The following is a 17608-nucleotide window of genomic DNA, read 5'->3' as shown; positions in this document are numbered from 1 at the left end:
GGAGAGAGGTACCAACTGAGTTACTTTACTCTCACTCTCTTTGACTTACCTGTGTTAATGGGGAGGCCAGAGCAGAATGGATAAATTAAGTCCACGGATTAATCTGGTCCTTCTTTGATGTAAAGATTGGGTATAATAACAGAATCCTAACATAACATGGGACTCAAAAATCAGCTTATTTTACCAAAGCAACCAGTCATACTCTGGCTAAAACCTCAAGGCTTTTTGTCAACTTTTCCTGCCCTACATATCTGAAGGCGTAAAACAAAAGACCGCATTTGCTTAAAAAATACGTATTATGGGTTTTTTACTCATTTCTTTATTAGAAAGGAAGTCTATAGCTAGGAAGATCATTTCTTTCCCTCTTTCAATGTACGTAGTGAGAAGGTTTTTGGCTATCCTTTTAATCACATTCACAGAATTAAATATAGTTCTTGTTCTTAGAAGTCTGAAACGTATCCAAACAACTTTTAGCAGCCTGCCACACACCTCCACTCGGTCTTCTCTCCAGGGTCACTAACCTGGGAAGCAGAGAGTGGAGGGGCTTCCCTCCAGACTGCATTCTCATTCCAGTTCATCATTTCATTCACTCAGCAAACATATATTGGTACAAAAAGTAGCAGGCATGATGCCAAGGCAGCAGCGACCTAAAGGTAAATAAGACAAGGTCCCTGACCTCAAAGTGCTTACAATCTAATAGAGGAAGTGTGCAATAAAGAATTTAACCTTGGGGCTTCCCTGGTGGCGCAGTGGTTGAGAGTCTGCCTGCCAATGCAGGGGACACGAGTTCGTGCCCCGGTCCGGGAAGATCCCACGTGCCGTGGAGCGGCTGGGCCCATGAGCCATGGCCACTGAGCCTGCGCGTCCGGAGCCTGTGCTCCGCAACGGGAGAGGCCACAACAGTGAGAGGCCCAAGTACAGCAAAAAAAAAAAAAAAAGAATTTAATCTTGCCCAAAGAGAGGCTGACCTTTGCCCTTGGTTCCTGGTAAGGAACCTCTAAGCCCTTGGAATGTCCTGCCTAATAAAGGTGTCTTTGTTTGCATGGGGGTCTTTTGCCACACTAGATAATCCAGTAATGTGACTAGGAGGGAGGGGGACTTTGGACCACATGTTATCAGCTAGACCCCAGGAAGGGCTGGAGATTGAGGTTGGCCAACCAGGTCTGTGTGACCAAGTCCAATAAAAAACTTTGGACACCAAGGCTCAGGTGAGATTTTCTGGTTGACAATACTCCATGAGTTTTGTCACACAGTTAGTAGGAAGTTTAAAGCTGTCCATGACTCCACTGGGAGAAGACAACTGGAAGATCCATGTTTGAAACTTTCCTGGACTCTGCTCCATGCATTTCTTCCCTTGGCTGACTTAAATCTGTTTCATTTCACTGTGATAAACTGTAACTGTGAGTAAAACAGTTTTCAGTGAATGTGTGAGTCCTTCTGGTGAATTATCAAACCAAAGAGCAGTCTTGGGGACTCTCCGTAACTTTGGGAAACAGATGTGTAGTGGGATGGGGAGGGCACAAAGATGAGAACGGCTAATTCTACCTGCAGAGGTAAAGTTTCAAACAGGTATCTGTTTATTCAACAGATGAGTAGGTATATTCACCAGGTGGATAAAATCAGAGTGAGAAGGGACGGTTTTGGGGGGAAAAAATATGAAACGTGTGTTTGTACTGCGAACTATAAAGCAGCATCACTAGAAAGGAGGCAGAAAAGGAAGCAAGGTATTTTATGAGACTACACGGATACACTAAGGCCAGGTCATGAAGAAACTTGCATAGCAGGCCAAGAAGCTTCACATGTACCCTGTAGGCGAAGGGAAGTCCTTGAAGTAACATGATCAGATGTGCATTTTTAGAAAGGATCACTCTGCCAGTTGTGACAGGGATGGATTGGAGCTGTGGGGGAGGGGGGAAGACCGGTGGCAGAGAAACTGGTGGCACAGTAAGAGCCTCTGGCAGTGCTGCAGAAAAGAAATGATGAAGACTTGAATTAAGGCCTAACTACTTACCAGTCTCCCAGTCACTTCAAACTCAGCATGTCCCAAACTGAACTCATTATCTTTCCCCCCAGTCCCCCTCAATTATGTTCTTCCTGGGATTCTTGTCCTTGTTAATAGCATTTAGTCACCCAAGTTAGGAACCTAGGAATCATTCTGATGATTCCTGTCCATTTCTTACCTTTCACAGCTAGTGAGTCACCATGTCCTTAGGTCCCACCTCTTTCTTCTCCATTTCCTCTACAATCTAAGTTATGAGTTAACATTAAAATAACCAATATCCAATCCCAGAAACCTATAACGCAACCATATTTGAAACAGGTGGCAGGAGGTGACTTTATAATTCGCAGAGAAATATGACCAAGAGACATATTCTATTCAGTGATGATAAATAATACTGGCTCCTCAGTTAAAAATATAAGGGCACTCCCCTGAGATACAGCCTTCAAGCTACCATTCAGCAGTATCAAGTCGTGCATGGTGATAAGTTTGGCTAATATGTTCTTTGGTTCATGCATCTGTCCCCAGAGAGCGTTCTTTGGGGAAGTAGTCCTTCCAGACCGATTATTTCTGGGCAGAGCCCGGACAAGTCTCTACTGATACTAGCATGCACATCTCCTGAAATGATACAGTTGGCTGCTGAGAGCAGACTAGAGCATTCAGAAGAGACTAAACCTTTAAGCAGCCTACAACAAGCTTTTTGGCAAGAGGAACACAATGTTTCTATTGCAGAGTTGACCTAAATTCAGGAAAGAGCTTATTGATATAGGCACGCTTAAATCTGCAGCCAGATGGGTCATCATTGGGTAGGGGAGGAAGGGGTTTCTTCCTTCACCAATTTTACAGAGTCAGCCCGAGCAGCTCTTTAAGAGCCCAACACTGAGGCTAGTTCCAATGGTGTTCTGAATTTGTGTAATGAGGCTCTGCTTAACCACAACTTCTGCCCGGATCTGTTCCCAGAACTAATCAACACAAAGAAACAACTGCGTGTCAGACAAGATCTGCCCTGGATCCCTCTGAAATTTTGTCCACAGGATACTAGTACTGCTGGAGTGGAACAGTGAAGTCCTTTTGTCTTGTAAGAGAAGTCCTAGAAAAGTGGAAAGTAGTATGGGGAGCAGATTGAGGCCACGGGAAATGGGACACATTTCCTGAACACAGAGCAGAAACTGGTTGGTGTTAGACGCCATCTTCCACTCCCACAGCTGCCAAAGACCTCTAGTTCACAAATCTGAATGGATCCTGCCTGCTCAAAGCACTTCATCAGCTCCCTTTCATCCATACATAAAACCCAAAACCTCTGCATAACACACAGGCCATTTATGATCAGACCCATCTCTTTCCAGCCTCCTTTCCCATAGCTTTCCAGCCCTACTTGACAACTGAGCCATGCTGAACCGACTTCAGGTCCCAGAGCAAGTCCTTCCCAGCTCTGGAGGGGTGCATCTGCACACCCTCCTGCCTCTGTGAGAAACTCCTGCCCTCCTTGTCTGCAGAGCACATTTCTGTCCCTCCTATGAGCCTCAGCCCAGCTTTGAACTCCTCTGTGAAACCTCCCTCTGCTCTTCCCGGCATCCCCCCACACCCCATGCTCTATGCCCCTTTCTGCACTAAAGCAATCATCCCACCATCTGGACCCACTCTAGATGCTGGTGGGTTTATTTTCTCACTGGATCATGAGCTCCTCAAGGGCAGGGATGAAGTATGGTCCCTCACCATAACCCACTCTACATAAGCACAAGGCTTATCTTCTGGAAGGTGCTCAAATGTTGGCTGAAGTAGTGAATGAACTCCATTTGCATTTTATCTCTGGCTGTGTCTAAACCAAAGAAAATCACACTTGTCTTCTCAGAAGAGGGAACATATTCAAATACCAAGAACTGCAGTTCCTGGTAAGACCTTTGAGAAAATGACGTTACCAACAGCAGCAACTGGAAACTCAGCAGAATGCTTAAGTGCTAAAAACAGAGTGAAATGGGCCAAGACTTGAACAGTCACGGTTTAGGGGGCCTGAAGGGGTAGAGGTGGGGGAGATTCCTGACTATCTAAAGTTTAAGAATCACACACACACACAAATAAAATAAATAAAGTTTAACAATCACAAACAACTTCTTTCGTAAGAATTACATATATTTACATTGTGGATCTGAAATACATTTTCACAGGAGTTGCTGCTCAAATGCAAAGACTACCCAATCTGGAAACCTCCCCCAACTGTTAAAGCCAGCACTTCAGATAGGAGATAAGCTGTTTCCAGCTGGAGTGGCTTTGGAAAGTCTGCTCTAAAATGAAGTCATCTTGTTCTCGTCACTGTCCTCCTCCCCAGCCTTCCTTCTGGGACCAACCCCCATCCTGTGACTCCCAAAGGACGCTGCCCTCTCTAGTTATCCATGAGGCTCCCTGGGTGCTTGGGGCTATGGGGAGGGCTCTTCAGCTTGGGGGTGGACAGGTGCTCCAACTCATAGCGTCCATTCTCAGAGGACTTGTGTGTGAGTATCTCCTTTATTCCCTCCTTCTGGCTCCTCTTGTGCTCAATAATCTGCTGGAGCTGGTACCCAGCATATTCTGGCTTGGCAGTCAGCGGGCCAGCTGGCACAGCTACGCCAAGAACATCTGACACCATGTAAGGGCGCAGCCAGCCCACCAGAGGAGTGCTTCCAGGGCTATAGTGGGTCTGCTTGTGGTAGAAGAGAAGCCCATCTACCTACAAGAAAGAAAACCAGGGATCAGAATGACTTCTGGGGCCACATGTTTGTAGGAGACCTATATGCACTGGGGTAGCTCTTGTGGTCCAGCTCTTTTTTTCTGGGTCACTGCCAGAAGAAAAAGAGTCTTTGTTTCTCACACATGAATTTCTCTAAAAGAAGAAATGGCCTAGAAAACTAAATTTTAGAAAATAAAAACATAAAAAGTACTTTCCCGTTTACAGGGTGCTTTCCTACCTACTATTTCACCCTCTTACCCACCATGGAAGTGTCTGGGAGATGGAGCTGCTCAGACTCAAGGAGTTCTGGAGCCTCCCTCAAACACACAGTGAGTATGAAGCAGAAATTCAGCTTGAACCCAGGTCTTCTCTCCTCAAATCCCATTCACTTTCCACCACCCGGAGGTCTCTGTAGTGGGGGATGTGCTCCACACCGGGAACAAAGCCAGGGGACTGGACAAGCCCCTCCAAGATGCTGGACTGCTGAGTGCAGGGGAAACAGCCTGTCGAGAAGCCCTGCTCCCCAACCATTGCTGGCTGCCTAAACCTCCTCCTAAATTGTCTGTGAGCTATGTTCTGGGAAACTCAGTTTTTCTCAACGGGAAGACCTCCCACAGTCCCATATGTTCTTTTCTGTGATTCAGTGACTCATCTCTAAAAAGCATGTATTGTCACTGGGGCATAAGGGTTATAAACAAAGATGGTGTTCTTACCGCCTTCTTAACTGACTCCCAGAAATGAAGGCAACTCAGCCTTTGCCATTTCATCATTTGGGAAGCTGTGATCCTTTTAGCAAAATTATATCCAGTTCAAGCAAATACTTGCAGGTGACCAGGCAGAATTTTAAAGGGTATCATGGGCAAAGGAAGTCTGCTTGTAGGGTAACTGCAGGTTCTGAGGATGACAAAAGACTGCCCAAGACTGAGGAGATTCTGGGGATGTGAGACTTTCAGCACTAAAACCAGGGAAGTCCTGGGCAACCTTGGACAAGTTGGTCGCCCCACTGCCATGCCACTGCTCAGCAAGCACTGCCATCCCTGGGGACCATTTGCTCTTCGGAGGAAGGAAGGATTAGGAATTCACAGCCCTGCAGTCTGTCAGTCACAGAAGCCCCAGCTGTGGCAGTCAAACAAGGGGCCTCGTTCTCTGGCTTGTAGCAGAAAGAGGCACACAAGAAGGACCTAGGAATGGAAGCCTCACCCCTCTCTGGGCCTCAGTTTCTCCATCTGTAAAATGAGGGAGTTAGATGAGCTGTCCTTTCAAGGGCCCTTCCAGCTCTGGCATTCTGACTTATCTGGCAGGGTGGCACTGAGGCTATAAAGGGCCACGAGCACATCCTTTTCCAAGAGTCAGCATTTAGCCCTTTTCTGATGCTTTGACACAGCAAAGTCAGAGGCTCTCTTAAGACTGTATAACCAAGTTTCCCTGTGTCTTACAATCAGATCAGAGCAATAAAAACAATGGTTTTGTTACCTCAAAAGGGAAATCCATAGACAGCACCTTACACAGGCTCTCAGGGGTACAAGGGAAATTCTTTAGCCCCACAAATTTAAACTAAAACGTAAATTAGAACAAAGAATTAGTACATGTTACAAACAATATTGGTTCCAGCAACTGAACAGCTGTATCAAAGAAGAGAAGTTTTCAGTCTCATCCTTCCCTACCCACTCCCCTCTACTTATCCTCTGAATTACTAGGTCAGGAGTTCTCAACCTTGCTTTATACAGGAGAACCATCTGGGAAACTCTTAAAAATTACTCATGCCCAAGCACCACCCCGAGATTCTGACTGAACTGCTCTGGGGCGGGATCCAGTCTTTTTTTTTTTTTAAGCTCTCCAGTTGATTCATGCAGTCAGGACTGAGAACCACTGCCCTGTGCTAGGTTTAGGGATTCTATGTTATTCTCCCAGCTCTATGACAGTTGCCCCTAATGAAGGACTGGTGAAGCCCCTTTCACACCAGCAAAAGTTTTTACACTGAAGCAGTATACCAAAGTGATTAGGACTATGACAACCTCTGAGTCAGATTGCCTAGGTTTGAATCCCAGCTCCATCAATCATTTAATCTCCATATGCCTCCATTTTCCCATCTGTAAAAAGGGATAATAAGATATCTACTTCCTAGGATTGTTATGCAGATGCAATGAGATAGTACATGTAGCGCACACAGAACAGCATCTCAGAGAAAGTAGTACCCATGTTCCCTTTCCTCAGTGCATGTTCTTCTAGGACCTTATTGATAACATCACTGGAAGTACTGGTCCCATTTATTGTTCCTGTAACTGGTTATTCAGTTGCTTTTAAAAATGCTGTAAGCAACCCAAGCAAATGCCAGTCTACAGGGCTTAACTAATAAAATGCAATGAAAACAACTGTCCCATATTTAATCACTGAGCGAAGAGCCAAGACATTTGGGTTATCATCCTGGACTATGGGACCTTGGGGAAGGCAGTCCCTTCTCTGAGCCTATATACTAATCTATAAACAGAGGGGACTGACTAGATGAGGTCACTCTTAGCTCAGATACAAAGGCAGAGGTTCTCAAAGTGTGGTTCATGGACCAGCAGTATCAGTTTCACTGGAGAACTTGTTAGAAATGCAAATTCTCAGGCTTTAACCCAGACCTACTGAATCAGAAATTCTGGGGGTGAGGCCCAGGAGCCTACATTTTACCAAGCCTCCAGAGGCTGCTGATGCAGGCTACAGTTGGAGAATTCTAAATAGTGTTATTAATAAAAACAGTTATTAGCATTTTATACCAACCACTGTTTATTGAGTGCTCACCATAAGTATTATGCTAGAAAGACTTGTATATTTATATAATTTGGTTCTTAGAACAACCCTGTAAAGTAGGTATTATTAACGCTATTAAACAGATGAAGAAACTAAGGCCAAGTAAAGATATTAACTTAACCTGGTAATTGTTAAAGCGAAAACTGGAATCTAGATAACTGTTAAGTCCATACTTTTCCCACTATGCCATGCTGCCTCAAAAAGATAATTTCATTCATAATGATTCTATTTAGATAACAGACCAATCCAAAACAATCCCCATAAAGAACTCTGCAATCCTAACACCAGGCCTTACGGGATTGAGCTTGGTTTTCTCTCCCAGTCCTTCTTCTGGTAACTTTGAATGCATCCAGTAGAATCGGAAATCAGTCTGCCAGAGAAGAGAAAGGGAAAGATTAAAAACTGCTCACCTCAAACTCTAATACGAACAAAAACACCCCATTCTAAAAAGGTACCTGATGGTCAAAAGGTACAAACTTCCAGTTATAAGATAAATAAGTACTAGGGATGGAAGGAAAGTACAACACAATGACAATAGTTAACTCTGTTGTCTGGTATATACATGACAGTTGTTGAGAGTAGATCCTAAGAGTTCTCATGGCAAGGGAAAAAAAGCATTTATTTTTTTCTCTTCTTTTCTTTTTGGTATCTATATGAGATGGTGGGTGTTAACTAAACTTACTCAGGTAACTATTGCAAACTATATGTAAGTCAAATCATTGTGCTATACACCTTAAACTTACAGTGTTGCACGTCAGTTTAATTTCAATAAAACTGGGAAAAAAATAGCCACCTGATTTATGAAGACCTAAGCCCTTCTCTCACCCTCATTTCCCTTAAAATACTGCCGTAAGGTCAGGAAGATGTTCATAAAATCTTCAAATATTTTTTCCTTAAAATCCAATAGAATTATTAATAGTAGTAATGCCAACATTTATCACTGAAGGCCTACTATGTCTCAGGCTCCATGCTAAGGACCTTACATACATAATCGTATTAATCCTCAACCATCCTCTGGGAATTTTATTATTTTTTGTTTTTGTTTTTGTTTTTAAATATTTATTTTTGGCTGTGCTGGGTCTTCGTTGTTGCACGTGGGCTTTCTCTAATTGCCTCGAGTGGGGGCTACTCGTCGTTGCAGTGCGCAGGCTTCTCACTGTGGTGGCTTCTCTTGTTGCGGAGCACAGGCTCTAGGTGCACGGGCTTCAGTAGTTGTGGCACGCGGGATCCAGAGCGCAGGCTCAGTAGTTGTGGCACACGAGCTTAATTGCTCCGCGGCATGTGGGATCTTCCCAGACCAGGGCTTGAACTCATGTCCCCTGCATTGGCAGGCAGATTCTTAACCACTGCACCACCAGGGAAGTCCCGAGAATTTTATTATTATTATCTCCATTTTACAGGTGAGGACTCTGAGGCTCAGAGAGATTACATCACTCACCCAGGTGCACACAGAAATACTATGGGACCAGGACTCACCAACTCCAAAGCACATTATGTTAACCTCTGTTTTATTTTACCTAAGGATTAGAAACTACTTTATAGCTGTAATTTCACATAAACTACTTTATTCCAAATTACTATTGATCTAAATTACTGATACATATGCTTCTGTTGTTATTTAGGGACTTTTCTTTCTTTCTTTTTTTTTAATTTCCAAAACCAAAAATAAAAAACCCACAATCTTTTCTTTATATTGTCAAAATATAGGTGGCTTTAGTTATCAAATTTGTAGGTTGTAAATGCATGTTATGAAACATCCTTCAACAGAATTATAGGAAAATATGTTCCTGATTGAATTTTTATTTTTTAATTTTTTTAATTTTTAAAAATTAATTAATTAATTTTTGGCCACATTGGGTCTTCGTTGCTGCGCGGCCTTTCTCTCTCTTTTTTTTAAAAATAAATTTATTTATTTATTTATTTTTGGTTGCACTGGGTCTTCGTTGCTGCCCGTGGGTTTTTTCTAGTTACGGTGAGCGGGGGCTACTCTTCGCTGTGGTGCGCGGGCTTCTCATTGCGGTGGCTTCTCTTGTTGCGGAGCATGGGCTCTAGGCGTGTGGGCTTCAGTAGTTGTGGCTCGTGGGCTCTAGAGCGCAAGCTCAGTAGTTGTGGTGCACGGGCTTAGTTGCTCTGCGGCATGTGGGATCTTCCCGGACCAGGGCTTGAACCTGTGTCCCCTGCACTGGCAGGCAGATTCTTAACACTGCGCCACCAGGGAAGTCCCTCGATTGAATTTTTGAGTTCTGAGTTTTAGGCTTGGCTCTGCATTTGGGCAAGGTACTTAACATCTGTGGCTCTCAGCTTTCATATCTAAATGATGAGGAGTAGCAACAATGGTACATACCTACTTTTTAGAGTTGTAAGGGATTCAATGAGATCATGCTCACAAAGTGCTGAGCAATGCAGGTCTTGGCTATTTTTTTGTTTTTGTTTTTGTTTTTTTATCTTTTGGCCACACTGTGCAGCATGTCTGAACTTAGTTCCCTGACTAGGGATTGAACCCATGGCCCCTGCATTGGAAGTGCAGAGTCTTAAACTGGACCGCCAGGGAAGTCCCTTGGCTATTATTTTTTGAATGAGACGCATGCTAGAATTCTGAAGTACCAGCACCTAGCACAATTTGGAAACCTAGCTTGGGGTAATGGCTACAGAAAGAAGCAGCCTGTGGTGATAACCTGTGATTTGGACACGTGGGCCTGCATGAGGATCGCCTGGAGGTTTATTAAAACGTAAGTCCCATCCCCAGAGTTTCTGATTCAGTAGGTCTAAGAATTTGCATTACTAACAACCTTCTGAGGCCACACATTCAACATTCTGAGAACCACTATGATAAACTAATTGACAGGGAGCATAAAAAACCCACCACTTTAAAACTGGGACAACGATGGGGAGCATAGGAGCAGAGATGGACCCTGTGGGGTGACCTAGCCTCTCTCTGATGACTGCATCTGTCACTCGAGAAAATCACCAATCTGAGAAAAATGTTGTGGGAAGGTGAAACCTAAGGGGAGAATATTGGGTGGGGGGCCTCTCCTCATTTGGAAAATCTCCTTCCAAAGCTAACCCCTCAGAGATTTGAAGCCTTACGGTCATACCAAGGAGGCCCTGACATTTTCAGGGTCAAGATGTGGTTGATGAAGAGTGGAGGTGACAGAAGTCTATTTGATGGTGCTTAACATTCCACCTTCTCTTCCTTGTGCCGCCTGCACAAGGCAGCATCCCCTTCACCTGCAACCTTCCCTGCCAGCAAGCCTCCCACACTCTGGAGAGAGGGGAGGGGGCGGTTACAGCTTCTACAAAGTCCCAGCCTACCCTACACTCTGTTTCTCCTTCCTCCCCTCAAGAATTGCTATGCTTCCCTTAGTTCCTCCTACCTCTTTTTATAAATGAAGCTAATTTAAACACACCCAAAGATGCAAGGAACATTAGACAATGTTCTTGATATACCACATCCTGTACACACCAAGAAGTTAGTCACGTACTAGACACACATGCTGAGGCACTTTCCTGGGAGGAGAGGAGAAAACAGGAGAAGACATGAGGGGAGTATCAGTCCTTACCTGGCAGTCATAAAAAGGGTGTCCCCGCCAGCACATCACATCCAGAACGTAGTAGGTCTGGTTCACCTCACTGTAAATGCAGTCCAGAATGGTGTAGTCTGGAGACACAAAGTAGAAAGTCAGTACAGGGTACCCCTTCCCATCAGGGTTCCCTCCACCACAATCTGGGGAGCCCCATCTTAGGGGCTTGGGAACTGAATCCAACAATCCTCAGTGCTCACAGCAAGCACCAGCACTACAGGACAAAGTTCTTCACAGCCTTTTCTGGCTACCTGGCACAGTCTAGGGGTGACCTGAGGTATGACAGCACAAGAAGGATCAAGGCAATGCCAAGTGTGAACTCTGAAACTTTAGAAAAACTGGGACATTTACTCACCTTAGAGAAGCTCAAGTTTGAAGGGAAGTAATCTTCCATTTTAGTTTACAATTACTTTTTGAGTTCCTAACACAGGCACTGTGTTCTGTGGGGAATATTAGCTATAAGTAATCCCTGCCTTTAAGGAAGTTACAATCCAGTTAAGGAGATAAGATGATTACAGAGGAAAGAACCAAGACCTGAATTATACAGCACAAACTAAGAAAAACGAGAGTTCCAGAAAATGCTTCATGGAAGAGATGGGATATGAACAATCTTTTGGGATCAGAGGACTAAAATAACAGGGTAGAGGGGAGGTGGAAGCGCATTTCAGGCTCGAGTAAAAAAAGCCAATAGAGGGCTCAGAACAGAGGACAGGAATAACCACCAGCAGAGCCTGGGCAGGCAGAGGTGAGAGAACGGTTCTGGCAGCTCTGCCAACTCCTCGCTGAATGACCCCGGGCAAACTTTCGTGACCTTAGTCTCCCTGGCTGGGCCCAGGTGAGAGGAATAAGCTAAGATTAGGACACTGAGAAAGGAGAAAAGGGAATTCGGCAGGAAGCCGCAGCAACAGCTTACTGTACATTACATTTGGCCTTCTGGGGGTCCTTTCCCCAGAAAACTGCACCTGTCATCTTGTGATGGAAGTCCATGGGAAAGGTGCACTGACTTTAATTTAGGGGGTTATTGCCCAGCAGGCCTCACAAGTTGCAACTATTCTGCTACTGAGGAGTCCTGACCTTGAGGGAGAGCCCAGTGGGCAGGATATTACCTGTGCGCAGTTTCAAAAGTATGCTTTTAAAGTGGGTCTTTAAAACAACTAACTAAGCAACTAACCAAGCACTGATTATAAAAGTTAATGAACAGTCAATTGTATGTAGGTACCTTTTGTTGTTGCTGAGTTTCGCCTGTTGCCTCCTGGCAGAAGGGAAGAAAAGCTGCTGACGCAGTAGCCACTCTTGGTGTAGGCACTGGTAGAACCCTGTGTGGACAATTACCATTCTTGTCAGGCATCAAGGTCTCCTTACCCTCTTGCTTCCACATTCTGCAGGGGTGCCATCAGCCCAAAGATGGCTCTCATCAAATCCCTCCTGCAGGAAAGCGTTTCAATCCCCATGGCAGGGACAGCTGCTGTGGCAGATAAGGAACACAGAGTGTGCAGAGAACCCCTCCCGCTACAGGCCAGGCATGCTGGTGCCGGGGGCAGGAGCAGCTACTCACCCTGGAGGCCACAATAAGGGCTCTTTTTCCAACAGGGCACACGACCACAATCCATTCCTGACCCAAATCTGAAGGGACGTCAATTAACCACTCTGAGAGCATTAACTGGGAACACAAAAAATGGTGTTAAAAATCAACAGGGCTGTGCTTCTCCCATGTTTACAATGACAAAGAATTCACGTCCTATATGTATAATAAAAATACATGTAAAAGAATGAGAACAGAAAAGGGTGACAGTGGGACCTCCACCCCACTAGCTCTTAGTAGTCAACTCATCTCCTGCTCACTGTGAACTTCAACTTCTCACCTTCATTATCTGCATCCATATCCATTCTTACTACTTCACCTCCTGTATGGGGGGATAGGACCCTCTATCTTTCCTTACTTTGTCCACCCACCTACCATTATCACAACCATTATGTTCCAGGAGCTATACCTCAGAGATGAATCAAGTCCCTGACCTTGAGATGCTCTAAACTAGATCATTTCCCAAACTAGTGACCCAAATACTATACTAAAGGATGTTAGGAAATCTACCTTAAATTTAAAAAAAAAAAAGGGCTGTGGTGAAATGAATTTGAAAAAATCTACTCTTCCATTCATCACTAGTCCCTCCCATCTATACAAGACTTTAGCCTATCAATTAATACTTCCCACCGAATCTCTCATCTCTCCCATCTCTCCTTCCCCTTAGGCCACAAAATACTTAACCCCTAATCCTCAAAACCAAGGCAAAAATGAAAACCTTTTATCACTCTACATTTCTATTAAGATATTCCACGTTCTCTCTTTTTTCAATTACTTCGTATTTCTTTTTTTTTTTTAACATCTTTATTGGGGTATAATTGCTTTACAATGGTGTGTTAGTTTCTGCTTTATAACAAAGTGAATCAGTTATACATATACATATGTTCCCATATCTCTTCCCTCTTGTGTCTCCCTCCCTCCCACCCTCCAACTACTTCGTATTTCTTGCTGCTGCCTTCCCACCCACTCTGACACCCGCAGTCCAGATTTGCTACCTCACAGCCCCGCTTGACCTCCTTGCAGCCAAGTACCTCTATTCCCTCACCTCCCCCTCCTTCCTCTACTCCTGGTGTAATGCTGCCAGTCACATCCTCCTCCTTGGCACATGCTCCCTTGGTCCCATGACAGTACTTTTCTGTTTTTCCTCCAAACATTCCTCCACACACTCCCCCAAAACATGTAGATAATCTTCAGGGGGCTGTTTTAGGTCCCCCTTTTCTTTTCTCTTAGATGCTGTTCCCCCCGTGGGGGTGGAACTCATCTACTTCACTTGTCATTTCTAAGATGATGCCTCCTAATTCTCTCTCTTTTTTTTGTTTTGGCTGCGTTGGGTCTTTGTTGCTATGTGCAGGCTTTCTCTAGTTGTGGCGAGTGGGGGCTACTCTTCATTGCGGTGCACGGGCTTCTCATTGCAGTGGCTTCTCTTGTTGTGGAGCACAGGCTCTAGGTGCACGGGCTTCAGTAGTTGTGGCACACAGGCTCAGTAGTTGTGGCTTGCGGGCTCTAGAGCACAGGCTCAGTAGTTGTGGCGCATGGGCTTAGTTGCTCCATGGCATGTGGGATCTTCCTTGACCAGGGCTCGAACCCGTGTCCCCTGCATTGGCAGGCAGGTTCTTAGCCACTGCGCCACCAGGGAAGTCCCCTAATTCTCTTCTTTTTCATCTCCAGACTTCTTTCCTTTCCTCCAAACCTATATTTCCAGCTGTCCATTTGCTATCTCTTTCTCTGTTGGTCCTCTCTGTACCTTAAACTCAGCATAGCCGAAACAGAATTCACTGGCTTCTGTTGCCCAAGTACCTCCCATCCCTGAAACACCCACCCTTCCCCTTCTGCATTCTGTGCCCTATTAATATCATCACCTTCCTCTCTGTTATTCAATTAAACCCAAGGCATAATCAACACTCCCTTAAAGAATAACAGTAATACAACACGAAAAGCACAAATGACGAAACAAAAGATAGATAAATCAGACTACATCAAAATGTAAAACTTCTGTGCTGCCAAAAACATCATCAAGAAAGTGAAAAGACAACCCACAGAATGAGAAATATTTGCAAATCATGTATCTCATAAGGAACTTGTATCTAGAATATATAAAGAACTCTTATAACTCAATAATAAAAGACAAATAGCCCAATTTTTAAACGGGCAAAGGATTTGAATAGACATTTCTCCAAAGATATACGAATGGCTAATAAACACACGAAAAGAAGCTCAATATCATTAGTTACTAGGGAAATGAAAATCAAAACCATGAAACACCACTTCACACCCACTAGGACGGTTATATTCAAAAGGACGGACAATAACGAGTATTGGCAAAGATGTGGAGAAACAAACTCTCAAACATTGCTGGTGGGAATGTAAAATGGTATAGTCACTCTGAAAAATAGTCTGATAGTTCCAGAGTTATCATATGGCCTAGTAACTCCACTCCCAGGTATATACCCAAGAGAAATGAAAACATATGTCCATGCAAAAACATGTAAATAAATGTTCATAGCAGCAATATTCATAATAGCCCCAAAGTGGAAACAACTCAAAAGGCCATCAACTGATGAATGGATAAACAAAATGTGGTATATCTATACAACAGAATATTATTTGAAAAGACATGAAAAGGAATGAAGTTCTAACACATGCTACAACATAAATGAATCTTGAAAACTTTCTAAGTGAAAGAAGCCAGAAGCAAAAGGATGTATCTCATATGATTCCATTTACAACATAAATGAATCTTGAAAACCTTCTAAGTGAAAGAAGCCAGAAGCAAAAGGATGTATCTCATATGATTCCATTTATACGAAATGTCCAAAATAGACAAGTCCATAGAGACAGAAAGTAGATCAGTGATTGCTAGGGCCTGGAGGGAAGGGGAAATGGGGAATGACTGCTAATGGGTGTGAAAATATTCTAGAATTAGATAGTGGTGATGGTTGCACAGCTCTGTGAATTACTAAAAAAATACTGAATTGTACACTGTAAATGGGTGAATTGTATGTTATGTGAATTGTATCTCAATATGGCTGTTTAAAAAAATAGCAGTAGCAGCTAATACTGTGGGGCATTCATTATGGGCTCTGGGCTAGGTATTTAAGGTACACTATTTCATTTAATCCTTCTAACAATCCTATGAGATAGGTACTATTACGATGTCCCATTTTACGGATAAGAAACTAGAGACTTAGACTGGTTAAGTAACTTGCCCATGGTCAACACAGAGCCTTTTTTTTTTTTTTTTGCGGTACGCGGGCCTCTCACTGTTGTGGCCTCTCCCGTTGCGGAGCACAGGCTCTGGACGCGCAGGCTCAGCGGCCATGGCTCACGGGCCCAGCCGCTCCGCGGCATGTGGGATCCTCCCGGACCGGGGCACGAACCCGTGTCCCCTGCATCGGCAGGCGCACTCTCAACCACTGCGCCACCAGGGAAGCCCCAGAGCCTGACTTTGAGGTCAGTCCAGGCGACCTGAGCTTAAACCCTTACCCGCTTCTCATATCGCCTCTCCTAGCCATAAATTCTGTTCATTCCACCTGGCAACATCTCTCATACTCATGACCTCTTTTCCTTCCCACTTCCACTGCCCTTAGCACTCATCAGATCTTTTACCAAACCTAAGCCCCCTACCACAGTCTCTCTCTTCCAGGCCTTTCTACACTGATGTGGTAGTCATCACATGAAGTCCCACCTCTGTCCCTGGCTCAAAAAGTCTTGGTGGTTCCTCACAATCTAGACCCAGAGTCTAAAACCTTGTACATATTTCTGCTATACTCCTCCCCCTACCCTATGTTGCTCCATCCTCACACACACTCTGCACACCCCTCCTGAACACATCATATATTCTTCTCCCACCTCTGGGCTCTTGCTCAGCCTGATCCTGCGGCCTGCAATGCCCTGAAATGCTCTGTACCTCCACCTGTCCTACCCATGTTTCCAAACTGTCTCCTCTTTCATTAAGCTTTTCCTGATTTCACAACCCTGCTTCCTTCTCTGTTGGAAGTTAATTTCACTTTCTTATTGCAAAAACCATAATCTACACTTATTAGAGGAGTGCATGGGCTATTTCTGGCCCACATCTATCTTCCCCTGAGAATAGCCTAGCTTAACATAGAACAGGGCCTTCAACAATGCTTGCTTCGGGGGGACTTTTCTGGTGATCCAGTGGCTAAGACTCCGCACTCCCAATGCAGGGGGTCCGGGGTTCGATCCCTGGTCAGGGAACTAGATCCTGCATGCCACAACTAAAGATCCCACATGCAGCAACAAAGATCCTGCGTACCGCAACTGAGACCCGGCACAGATAGATAGATAGATAAATAAATATTTTTTAAAAAGCCAACATTCTGTTTTAAACAAAAACAAAACAAAACAATGCTTGCTCGGGACTTCCCTAGTGGTGCAGTAGTTAAGACCCTGTGCTTCCACTGCAGAGGGCATTGGTTCGATCCCTGGTCAGGGAACTAAGATACCGCATGCTGCGCAGCATGGCCAAAAAATTTTAAAAACAACAAAAAAACAATGTTTGCTCAACAGAACTAAATTGTACTTTGTCGTAGAAGATGTCTGTGCTATATTTGAGGCAGAGAAAGAGGATGGGAATGTGTGCACTCAGGAACCATATTCTTAAGGTGGGAGAGGATTCTGAAGTGACAAGACACTTGGGTTATAGAGAGAAGTATACAATATCAGGGTAGACCCCCAGCCCCACTCAGACACATGCCCTGCCTTTTGGAGAATAACTGGATTGCCTAGAGCACTGGACAGTCTCCATGCCTGCTTCACCTATGGCGCCACAAGCCACACTGATTTCCTCTCTGGAATCAACAGGCCACTTAGTCAAGTTTGTTATAGTGATCTGTTGTTTCATGGCCTCAACCTCACCTAGGCCAACTGGCTGGCCTGGGGTGGCTGGGCAGGCTCCCAGTATTCAAGGACCTCCAAGCTCCTACCAC

The 17608-nt window shown here is 44.5% G+C and overlaps 1 protein-coding gene across 4 annotated transcripts in view; it reads right to left on the bottom strand.

The window, feature by feature from the left end:
* Positions 1 to 4075: 4075 nt before the first annotated feature.
* The window catches only part of SNUPN (snurportin 1), a 33769-nt gene continuing 20236 nt past the window's right edge, over positions 4076 to 17608 (bottom strand). For 2 of the 4 annotated variants that reach the window (XM_089906991.1, XM_022580087.3), the window contains exons 4-9: positions 12633 to 12737; positions 12297 to 12393; positions 11057 to 11154; positions 7792 to 7866; positions 6177 to 6257; positions 4076 to 4703 (exon numbers count right to left, since the gene is read on the bottom strand). In XM_089906991.1, coding sequence (XP_089763117.1) covers positions 4380 to 4703; positions 6177 to 6257; positions 7792 to 7866; positions 11057 to 11154; positions 12297 to 12393; positions 12633 to 12737 — 780 coding nt within the window. In that variant the 3' untranslated portion in view covers positions 4076 to 4379. The remainder of the gene's footprint in view (positions 4704 to 6176; positions 6258 to 7791; positions 7867 to 11056; positions 11155 to 12296; positions 12394 to 12632; positions 12738 to 17608) is intronic. The other 2 variants (XM_089906993.1, XM_089906992.1) reach the window with 2 other exon arrangements.

This window comes from Delphinapterus leucas, chromosome 2 (assembly GCF_059928025.1).
Source record: "Delphinapterus leucas isolate spDelLeu-1000000601 "Yukka" chromosome 2, BTC_Dleu_Yukka2, whole genome shotgun sequence".
Lineage (NCBI taxonomy): Eukaryota > Metazoa > Chordata > Mammalia > Artiodactyla > Monodontidae > Delphinapterus > Delphinapterus leucas.
The sequence above is the reverse complement of the archived record's forward strand: the minus strand, read 5'-3'. Positions and strand labels throughout refer to the sequence as shown.